The following is an 11,943-nucleotide window of genomic DNA, read 5'->3' on the forward strand; positions in this document are numbered from 1 at the left end:
ATTGCCATTGTGAAATAATTAATTGATTATTATGCAATAAGATTTAAAATGTGATAAATTTAATTATAAATCGATATAAGTGGATTTTGACAAAAAATACCATACAGTAGAATTATCATCCGGACATAAAATAGATGATTTCCATCGTAATTCTTCTTTTTTTATAAATAGCTTTCTCTTGAAGTTTTTCCGTATTAGATGTGATATATTATTTATTACAAAATTCCCATTCAGATGACTTTTAGAATCTATATTTATCGTGCACTTGAAAAATATTAATTTTTTATAAAAAAATAAATGCAGCATCATGACATATGTTGACATGATATGTCAAATCAGAATTAAAGCTGAAATCTAGATGGCTGTAGTCAGAGGTTAAGTTCGATGGTCGAAGGTTCCTGCTTTCATCTAGAACGATTGGGCTTAACGAACGAAACTTATTTTTAGATTTTCGTGCTGTAGACTGTTCAAGCTCAACTTAGAGGTCGAACTATTTAATTTAGATAAAAACTTCCATTCATCTGTTATTATGTCGGCAACGAGTGTATTCTCGAGATTTTCAGGTAAGTTCCAATTTTGGTGAGTATTGATTCAATCGTTACTAAAAGTAGTAACTTGACTTACGGTACCATTTTATAAATACCAGATGTATTCTAATGTTCTAAATTGTACCCTTAATATCTCGTCAAGGCAATTTAGTCCTTATCAAACTACTAAAAAAGACGTAAGTAACTTTCTCAAAATTGGTTTTGAAAACGCTTTGATTTTTTGAATAAGAATTCCTTATCAGTAAATGTCAGTGACAATTATCAATTTGATTTTTATAGGGTTCTACAAAATTAGAATGCTTTTTGATTTTTCTATGCAATAGTAAATCTCCTTTGGTTTTAAGGTATATCTCTGAAAAATAACGTATGTATCAGCTTTAATAGGTACTTTGTTGAAGTTTGGTACAAGTTGAAGTCTGGCTACCTACCATAATAATTTTGATTTATATATATATTAATAATATTCTATTTTGTTGTAAGTGATTTATCAATTTGATAACCTATAATTTTAACAATTATTTGAGTTTTCAAAATTCAAATCCTATTGACAAAGTTTCTCTTCACTGTTCTTCCATTTCAGTTCATCTGAAACATCTTAGTGGAGTGAGGACAAATTATACTTCAACAAGGCCTAATCTAAGAATAGATGGAAACACAAAATTGATAATACAAGGGTTGACAGGAAAGCAAGGAAGTTTTCATGGCAAGCAAGCAATCGACTATGGCACGAAAGTAGTAGCCGGAGTGACACCAGGAAAGGGAGGCCAGAAACACCTTGATGTTCCTATTTTCAACACTCTCAAAGAGGTTTGTGACAACTTAATTCCTTCAAATTTGTGAAAGATTAAACTGAATTGAATTGGCTTATTTCTAATCAAAGAATACAATATTCGGCTTCTTGCTCATTAAATTTTACTGTAGAATGTCATACTCTACAAGACAAGAATGTCACAAGTTTATATATCAATTTAAATATTAGATCAAACGTGCACCAGAATATAATAGTATAAAAAATAGTATAATTGACAACATTGTACATCAGGAGGAAGGACGTGTTATGCTATGATTAATCTATTAATCTTATTATTAATGCGTCTACCTTATGACGCAATCAATTCAGTCCTGCTCATCAAATATATCAAGTATTACTACATTCTACTCATTTAATGCTATTTTAAGGAGGTGATAGATTCATTTACTCATCAACTTATCTTCAATATTTACACTATTCTGCAAAACTGTTTAATATTATAGGCCTACACTATTTATGTGAAAATGGATGTAATAATTTTTTACTGTATAATTTAAACTATTGTAAACTATTTATCATTTCAACTTTTCAAATATAGTAGTGTAAAATATCAAATAGTATAGTAGTGTGAATATTGAAAAGAAGTTGATAATGATTAGGAGGCTAAATAAATTTATTCTTTCCTCAAAATAACTTCACACAAATATTACATGAATAATTAGTAATGGAAAAAATAAAATATAAACACCATTCTTATAAACTGTGATTTATATCATTATATATTCAGACAGTAGGCCTAGTGTACATCACTAATAATTATAGATTTACTCTATAATATCATTCATATATGTAGATCACTAATAAAGAGTAAGAGCAATAATAAGTATAGAAAGGCTGGATCACGTGGTAAGAATGAGTGATGAAAGAGTACCACAAAAGCTGCTTGATGAAAGGATGATGGGCACCCGAAAAAGAGGAAGGCCAAGAAGAAGTGCTAGGTGTGGCGAACTGGCGGCAGGGAGCATAAGAGCGGGATTTATGGAGGCGTCATGTAGAGGAGGCCAATGTCCACCCAGGACTGTAGAGCCAGATAAAGTAAGTAAGTGAGCAATAATAAGTATTCAGGTATTATCTGCTTAACTATAGAAAACACAGTGAGAGAAAAAATTCAGTTGTTTTACTAAAGATGCTGTACAATATTTATAAAAATAGCATGCAGATAAGTAATAAACAACTCCACTAGAATATACAGTAAAAGACAAACAAAAATACTTCTAATAGACTACTCTTGTGGAGCTACAAAAACATATGTTAATAATAATCAACAGATGAAGATAATCATTTTACAGATCATTATTTGTTCATTTGTTTGAGTTAGTGGTGAAATGTTGTAGGCGAAGGACGCGACAGGCGCAGACGCGACAGTGCTGTACGTGCCGCCACCTCGTGCCGCACAGGCCATCCTGGACGCAATCGACGCCGAGATTCCGCTGATTGTGTGCATCACAGAGGGAATCCCCCAGCAGGACATGGTGCGTGTCAAGCACACGCTCGTCCGCCAGAACAAGTCGCGGCTCATCGGGCCCAACTGTCCTGGCATCATCGCACCCGATCAGGTCAGCACATCACGCTAACTTTTATAAACATTTATTTATTGGATAGAGCAACAATACAATAGTCATAAAAGAAAAACAGGCTATTGCCCTAACGTTCTTCTAAACCTTTACACCTTTTATTTCCAAAAAAACATTACAAAGAAAAATTAAAACAATAAGGGAACTTACTTATTGCATTAGCATGCATATTACAAATTGATGTTAAATGTAGCTATATATTTATAGGTTATTGAAAAGAAAGTAACATTGCTGCTAGAATAATTTCTATTTCAATGGCAGGGGATAGAGGCGAGTGGAGGCGCTGGGCCGAGAAATCCTCAAACTATCCTACGCTGTGAGGCAAAATTGTATCTGAGAAAGAAAAAAATCGTCCAAATATTATGTATTGTGGCGGTATTACATACTCCTGATACTCGAATGAATATGTTTGCGAGAAAATCAATGTTTGCACAAATCTAGAAGCAAGGCTCTCTAAAATTGCTTGTGGTATGTTAGAAGTACTATTTACCTCAACTCTCCACACTTAGCTACGCTACCCTAAAATATATCCTATATCCCAATGTTAGATCAAAGCTACGAATCTGTCCCGTTCACATTCTTAGCTTGGATTCAACATTGGAAGGTAGGGCGTATTTCAGCGTACCGTAGCTAAGTGTGAAGAGACCCATAGAGTTAAAATACTCTGCCTACAATGTACATTACTTACAAAAAAAAGAAGGGGGGCACTAAAACTGTCCAAGATGAGTAGGATTTAACCTACCACAGCTACATGGCACGTTAGGTGGTAATTCTTAGGCTGGTCACTAACGGTAGAACATGCATGGTAATCATGCACATACACATGTTCATCATCAACGAGAGGCTTTCATCATGAAATAAACAATAAATGAAGCATTGGATAATTACAAATTATGATAGAAAAATAATTTAACTTCAAATAGAGCAGCGAAGAAAAAACAAAAAAATCGGAGATACAAAACCTAACATCAAAAAATGTTGCTCGAAGTCTTTCGCAGTGATGACACACCAATGTATGACGACATGTGTATCATGCATGTCCTACCATTAGTGGTCAGCCCAAAATGTATTGTGGTACATTAGAAATACTGATTAACTTGAGTTGAAATACTATCTCCGGTTCAGTACTTCCAAAAGAAGGGGGCGCTAAAACTGTCTGATATTTAACCTACCACAGCAAGCATGTCACATTGTATGGTGGAAATGGTAATTCTTGCGGGGAAAGAACAATATTTAAAGTAGATTGGATTGATATTGATAGATTTACCACTTTGGCTAGTTCTGCGAATTTTGGAAGCTATTCAGACGTCTTTAGATACATCAACACTTGCTCCACATGCTTCAACATGTGAATAATATTTAGACAAATCATAATTTGAAATCAATAAATGTAAGTCACTCTGTAGAATAAATATTTATGCAGAATAAAATAATAAAAAATAGACATTTTATCACAACTTACAATCTATTGATAATATCACAAGATAACACATAAATAGATTCAAGGTTGGAATAAGTAAACGAAATTAACTCTTTGCAAATTCGTAGAATTAATAACATCTGTATAAAGTTGAAGGGTTATTGATCAAGTAGAGCAGATATTCTTGTTAATTATAATAATTGTGTTTCGATGGCTATTATAAGCATCAATAATTATAAGTTGAAAAAATGTGCAATTCTCATTTTTCTACGTCTTCTATAAATTTTATTATTAGATTAAAAATTGTGTTTCAATATTCGGATTCCGTTAATAAAATACTGGTCAAATGTTTTCTTTGTTGCTATCAAAACTAATAAGAGTAATATGCTCCCTTATCTAAGTGAACTTTAATTTATTCGACAGTACGTGACAAACTTCAAAGTGATAATGAATCATCAACAAATAATACAGCAATCTAATTTTATTTTATTACAACAGTAATGAACAACAGAAACTGAATCACTTTTTATTATTCATCCATATGACTAAAATAACATAGTAAAGCAATAATAATTTTCTTAAGTGTAATTATTTTTAGCTCTTTTTCATACAACAGATTTAATAATTGAGCTGTGAATATTTCTGATTGAAATTAAATATGAAAATGTTACTCCAACAAAGCGATATCATAAAGGAAATTTAGCAAGAATTATTCATTTATTTTAATAATTTTCTTCTCGACTTGTTACACTTTTTCTATCATCTTACAATTTAAAAATCATCCCTATTCAAATCAGATTTTCCAATACTTTAATCTAGTTCTGTATAGATTCAGATTCGAATGAGGAAGAGAGAGAATTGAACTTGATATGATGATTGATCGTTTAATTTGTGGCAATTGTGGCTTCAATGTCTTTCTTCAAACAATACATTAACTCTGCTACGTTTTTAAACAACGAATGTTTACAATCTCATCTTGGGTATAAATCTCGGGCCCTTTTCAACACTCTGTCTCTGAGCTGTGATATTTAATTGTGTATATGTATTTCGTAATAGTATTAATGTATAATGTGTATCTGTATTTCGTAATAGACTGTCCTCGGAATAATGTTGCAAATTCAATGCTTTTTATTTTCTTTTTTGAAATTACTCTGAAATATCGAATTTCAATAGAACCTTCGGTTGATTTTCATCTGGTTGAAAATTAATTGTATTTTAAAGATGATTTCAAATTCGCTTTCAAAACGAATTATTTCTATTGCTGTCTAAATAGTCTTAGCGTTTCTATTTTCTCAACAAAATATGTGTTTCTAAACACATCACTAGTAAGCTATTTGTTTAAATAACAAGTGATAACGCTAGGGAAAACAAATCTTGTTGCTCAAATCTCTTTAGAACTTGATCTCCGAATTATTTCATTTCATACTTGCCTCATTTCATCAATAATCAGTATAAAAATGAGAGATCATGTAACTTTTCTAATAAAATCTATAGTAATCATAATGTTCAAAATGTGCAAATAACAGACTTTTAATTTTTAATGTTAGTTACTGTGGCAATTTCGAAAGTACTGTAATTTCACTTTAAACCTTACATAAGTTGAATAAATTATCGCTGTTTCAAGAATTGAAGTACAATATACGTTTCTGCATGGTATGAAACTGATTTGTACTATAGAGCAGAGAAATAATCACTCACAGAGAATTTCTGAATGCAGAAGATAAAAAAAAATAGAGATTAACTTTAAATCTCTAACGTCGCGTTTATAAATATGCTGAAATCCTATGACTGCTTTTGTGTTAATCTGCATCCTACCAGATCTGAGTCTTGCCTGGATAACTTCATTTCCAATCTTCACCCCTCAATATATAAGTGTAAGACAGTGCAGCTGCATTTGTCTGATCATTTGGGTTTGGTATTGAAGATTGCAGGCATTTTGCCAGGCTCAACTACAAGTACCAAGGATGAATCATTGACTCACAGCTTTAGACTAGTTAATGAAACAAGCATAAGCAGGTTAAAGTACTGGTTAGACAGAGTTGATTGGTCGGAAACTGTTCAGGCAGATAATGTATATCTGGCTTTTGACTCTTTCATGAAGGTTTTATCTAAAAATTTCAATGAGTGCTGCCCTATAATAACTAAAAATCAACTCCTTCAATAAGGGCTGTAAAATTCAGAAATCTAAAGCTTGGTACACACTCGAATTGGAATAAATTAGAATACTGTTAGATTTAATTTATGAAAAATGCAAGAACAATACTGAATTGATAGAAAATCATAGAAGATTAAAGCAAATTTATAGGGATAAAATTAATGCAGCTAAAAGAAAGGCTAATGGTGATTATATTTTGAAGTCCTCTAATATTTGCAAAGCTGCTTGGAAGATTATTAATACAGAGACAGGACGATTGCCAAAAAATCGTTCACAAATGGCTCCTCCCCTATCTGCTGATGAAATTAATGATTTTTTGTAAATTCATCCAATAATTGTTCTTGTAATATCAATCACGGAGCTAGTGCTTCTGATATTCTTATGTCGTCTGGATTGATCAATTCACAGTGTGGCTTGCAATCCTTTAGACTGGGTGCTGTGAAGCCCGCAGATGTAAATAAAATTGTTGCTAAGCTCAGTAATTCCAAGTCTGAAGACATTTTTGGGCTATCTAATCTTGTGTTGAAGAAGATCATAGATGTTATCATTGAACCGTTGACGAATCTAATTAATAGAGCTATAAGTAGTGGTATCTTTCCTAAATGTTAAAAAACCACTGTAACCGTGCCTGTTTATATAAAAAGGGTGAGAGAACAAATATCAGTAACTATAGACCGATTGCGCTTGTACTTGTTATATCCAAGGTATTGGAAAGTATTATAAACATTAATATTGAAGAGTACTTTGAAAAAAATAATTTGTTTTCAGCAGCACAGTATGGCTTCAGACAAAAACTGAATACGGTTCAAGCTGTGCAAAATGTTGTTTCTTATATTATTAAGGGTTTTGAGAATAGGGAGGAGGTAAGTGCGCTGCTTTTAGACCTTAGTAAAACTTTTGATCTTGTGCCCCTTGCCAAACTTTTTAATTAGATCAATGTGGGGACATTGATCTAATAAAAAGTTGCAATGCTATGGTATAAGGGGAAAAGAACTCGCTCTATTACAATCTTACCTCTCTGACAGATTTCAACTTGTTAAAATTGCTAAACAGCGATCCAGTTGTAAACAAGTTCTTCAAGGGGTCCCCCAAGGCTCTGTTCTTGGCCCCTTCATATTTATAGTATTCATAAATGATCTTCCAAAGTATGTTCCAATAAAATCAGTGCTATATGCAGATGATATCACTCTGCTTAGCTCCAATATATCTCCTAATATTAATTCCATAATAATGAGCTATATGAGAGAAAGAGCTGACATATGGTTCTCTGCAAACGGACTGGTTGTCAATGAGAGCAAAACTAAAACTATAACGTTTAGCTCTAGTGTGAAGTGTCAACAAAAGTTTGTTAAACTTCTGGGAATAAACCTTGATTCAAAACTTACTTGGAAAAGTCATACGGATGCGCTTTGTACTCGATTATCTAGAGTTGTATTTCTATTAAGGAAGTTGAAATCTTGTACTAGCATTAGTCTCACCCTAAACGCATATTTCGCACTGTTCCACTCTCACCTTCAATATGGTACATTGCTGTGGGGAAATTCTAGTGACGCAAAAGAGGTGTTTCTGTGTCAAAAAAGAGCTATGCGTGCTATATTTAATTTGGGCATGAGGGAGTCCTGTAAGCCTTTTTTCTTGGACAATGGTATATTGCCACTTCCATGTATTTACATTATGGATGTTTAATATTTGTAAAGCAAAATTCTAATCTTTTCAATTTGAGGGTAAGCATTCATGAGCATAACACTCGGTCAGGTAGTCACATTGATCTGGGGCGTGCTAGGCTTGCCAAAACACAAAAAATGTACTGCTATTTATAGGAGTGAAAATTTTCAACAGGTTATCACTGGAAGTACGGAATTATGATCTTGATAGTTTTAAGAGAGCAATAAAAGGATGGTTGAAGAATAGAGCAAGTTATTCAATCGAGGAAATGCTGGTCTGTAATTGTTATCCGTAGATAAAATATTTAAGTTGCCTATTTGTATTTTAATTTGTAATATAATAATATATATAACGTGTAAGTATCAATGTTACTGTATCCTTATGAAGTGACTTTTGTCAATGCAATTATTTTGTTAGTGACAATAAAACATTCTTGATTCTTGAAATAATAATGATTGATAAGGCCAGCATAATGGGTTTTGGGGTTTCAGCCACTGTAATGGTACACGTGCTTCTCATTGTCATTGCTACTGAGTGGGGCTAATGACAAGTGCTTTTTGGATATCTAATTCTAATTGCAAATGTATTTTTTGTTTTAATGTTTCCTATTGTTTCACTATGTGTAATTACATGTTTTCTCATTGCAGTGCAAGATCGGAATCATGCCAGGTCACATTCATAAAAAGGGTAAAATAGGAATCGTTTCCAGATCTGGTACTCTGACCTACGAAGCCGTCCACCAAACTTCGGTTGTAAGTATTCAAGCTTCAGATTGCTGTCATTTGTTTTCTACAAAACGTAGTAATCACAATATTCTTCATATTCTGCTCTCACTCAGTTGTGTTCAATAATTATGCATTTTTAAAATTACTAATTTCACATTCAATTACTTGTAACCATAAAGCAAGAGTGTATATTTCCCTAACCACGCAATATGATGTTTGAGTGGTTATCTGGGTTAGAGATATAAAATTCAATATTTCTCTAATATAAGTATCAAGTGTTAAATAATATTACAATAGATGAAAATTATTTCATTTGAATCCTCTGAAACGTTATTTATAGCTGTAGGTGCGAGTTCTCAAGTATTCACAAACATTGAAAAAGTACAGCCAATAAGTGATAAATACTATTGCCAAGAATATAAGTTTTTCAGCCTTGTGAATGACTCAAACCACTAACATTGTATACTTTAATAACAAATTTAGATATAAATATAAATAAAATTCTCAGTACCGTTTTTTGAATTATTCTATCACAACATGATTCAACATTTATGCCATTTTCAAGTGATTCAATATTTTAAATAAGCCTATTATAAAAATATAATGAAAAATAATTCAAAAAAGGGTACTGAGATTTTTATTTCTATTTATATTACAAGTAGCCCTATACAGAAAAGAGACAACAAATTTAAATGTTTTTTCCTATCAGGTTGGTCTTGGCCAGAGTTTATGTATTGGAATTGGAGGCGATCCATTCAACGGAACTGATTTCATCGATTGCCTTGAAGTATTTTTGAAGGACGAAGAAACGAAAGGAATTATTCTCATTGGAGAAATTGGAGGTGTCGCCGAGGAGAATGCTGCTGAATATCTCACTCAACATAACACGGTAGTAATTTTAATTATTTGCTAAATCTTATTCTTGTAGCGTTGATTCTTCATACAGTACTTCCAATTGAATCTTGAAGTATAGTTCTTTAGAACATATTTCAATATTTTACTAATTTCCAAACAGCACACTGTGAATATCATCGGATATCATGAACCTTCTGTAACAATTTTGATGGTACCTCGTCAAGATTATGTAATAGAAGAGACTTTCTAAAGATTAAACGTAGCCAAAAATAGAAAATGTATTCCATAAATTTAATTTTAGTCATTATGTTGTATTCTCCCGGATTCGCTTCATTCGATTAGAATCAATATCACATTTCTTGAATGTAGTAGTCGTAAAAGCTACATTATATTACTTTTTGAACTTGTTCCAGGGGCCAAACAAGAAACCTGTAGTATCGTTCATTGCCGGCTTGAGCGCTCCCCCTGGCAGGAGAATGGGACATGCTGGAGCTATCATTTCTGGTGGAAAAGGTGGTGCTCAAGATAAAATCAAAGCTTTGGAACAGGTAAGCTCAGAAAAAGCTTAAACAAGAATTTCATTCAATTTGATCGATTAATGAATAATTTTAGTGGGCCTGTCAGCAGGTTCTGTTTGCAATCTAAGGATTCTATTTATTTGTGATTGATTATTGACGTTTAGGCCGAAACAGATCCTAATACTATTTATTCTTTTATCGACTTTTATAGAAAGAAAGGAACAAAATAACTAGTTCTGTTATTCTTACATTCAATTTATAGGGGATTGCTGATGTATCTTTTACTTGCAAGTGCGAATTCTATACAAATACAAAGAAAATAAAACAGGGATTTGCTCAACACTACCAGAATTTTTTCAATATGAAGTCTAAATGGAGATTATTTTCAAACTTACATTCACTTAAAAAATCCCAATAGGAAAAGCAAGCAAAAGATGAAAGGACAATCTTTTATTTGAATCTTAAAAGGTTATAAGGAGGCTAACTATTAATATTTGAAAAATGTAAAGGATATAAAATTCCATTATCATTGTGTACTTCTTCTAACCTTTTTTGATAGCTATATTGTCATTTTTGTCAGTAGCTGCTCTCATAAGAGCTTTTATAGAACGCTGTAATAATATCCTTGACATATTATTTTCAGGCTGGCGTCATTGTTACCAGGAGTCCGGCTCAGATGGGAAATGAATTGAATAACGAAATGAGGCGACTGGGAATCAAGTAGATCTTCTACAGTAGTCCACCCTCCGCTGCAACATCTAGTAGTATTCAATTTATTAATAAATTTGAACCTTTGCTCTTATGCATACATCTCGGATGATGGAGTATAATATTCGTTGTTGTTGGTCAATAATAGGAATTACAAGTTACTACATAGATTCTGCACACTTTGCGCTATCTCCCTTTTATTTATTCCCGTTATCGATCGCAATACTTCGTTTAGCAAATCTAAAGTGCTTCGTTATTTTCGTTGATGAGTTTTGTTCACCAAAAGAACACCAAAGTTGTATCTTTTTTTAATTGTTATGATTTCGCCTAGAACTGTATATACGTCCCACCACTGTCAGCAAATTATATAATGACTGGTGCATGATAGCAGAATGTTGCTCAACAGATCAGTATTGAACAAATTTCGAGCTGCCAATTTGAACATTTTCTCTTGTTTTACAACTGCCCACCAATATAAAACGAATTACATTTAAAGATGGATATTTCTAAATATAGTATTATTATATAAGAAGATGAATCTTGATACTATACGTGAAGGTATTGTAAAAATATTGTATATTGTTTGAAAGCATATTTTAATTGTTATTTATTTACTTTGAAAACTCTATCGAAATAAAATTGCAATTCCATGAACTATTGAATAATTAAGCGTTATATTTAACTAGGTACATTGAGTGTACAGCTGTTAAAGTTGAATGAAAATTCGCAGAATAAAATAATCTTTATTGGACAGACTTCTTTTACTCTTCCTGATTTCCTTTGTAATTTAGGTCTAGGATAACAGTAGTGTCACAGTGTCCCTAGTGTTATAAGTACCATGCTACGCGACTAGCTCGAACACTTGTCCTAATTTAATACGAGCCTAAGGTTGCTGTTACTTGTGATGTAAGCTTAGTATCTTGCAAACTAGCATCTTGGGCGTAGGTAAAGCAAGGAAACAACA

General features: G+C 32.5%; 1 protein-coding gene across 1 annotated transcript; it reads left to right on the forward strand.

Annotated features, from left to right (window-relative positions):
• Nucleotides 1-349: 349 nt before the first annotated feature.
• LOC111050731 (succinate--CoA ligase [ADP/GDP-forming] subunit alpha, mitochondrial) lies at nucleotides 350-11,730 on the forward strand. The gene is made up of 7 exons (XM_022337081.2): nucleotides 350-563; nucleotides 1,129-1,355; nucleotides 2,694-2,915; nucleotides 8,821-8,925; nucleotides 9,608-9,787; nucleotides 10,167-10,301; nucleotides 10,915-11,730. The coding sequence occupies exons 1-7, from the start codon at nucleotides 530-532 to the stop codon at nucleotides 10,993-10,995; spliced, it is 984 nt and encodes a 327-aa protein (XP_022192773.1). The 5' UTR covers nucleotides 350-529; the 3' UTR covers nucleotides 10,996-11,730.
• Nucleotides 11,731-11,943: the final 213 nt, after the last annotated feature.

Source organism: Nilaparvata lugens, chromosome 4 (assembly GCF_014356525.2).
Source record: "Nilaparvata lugens isolate BPH chromosome 4, ASM1435652v1, whole genome shotgun sequence".
Classification (NCBI taxonomy): Eukaryota; Metazoa; Arthropoda; class Insecta; order Hemiptera; family Delphacidae; genus Nilaparvata; species Nilaparvata lugens.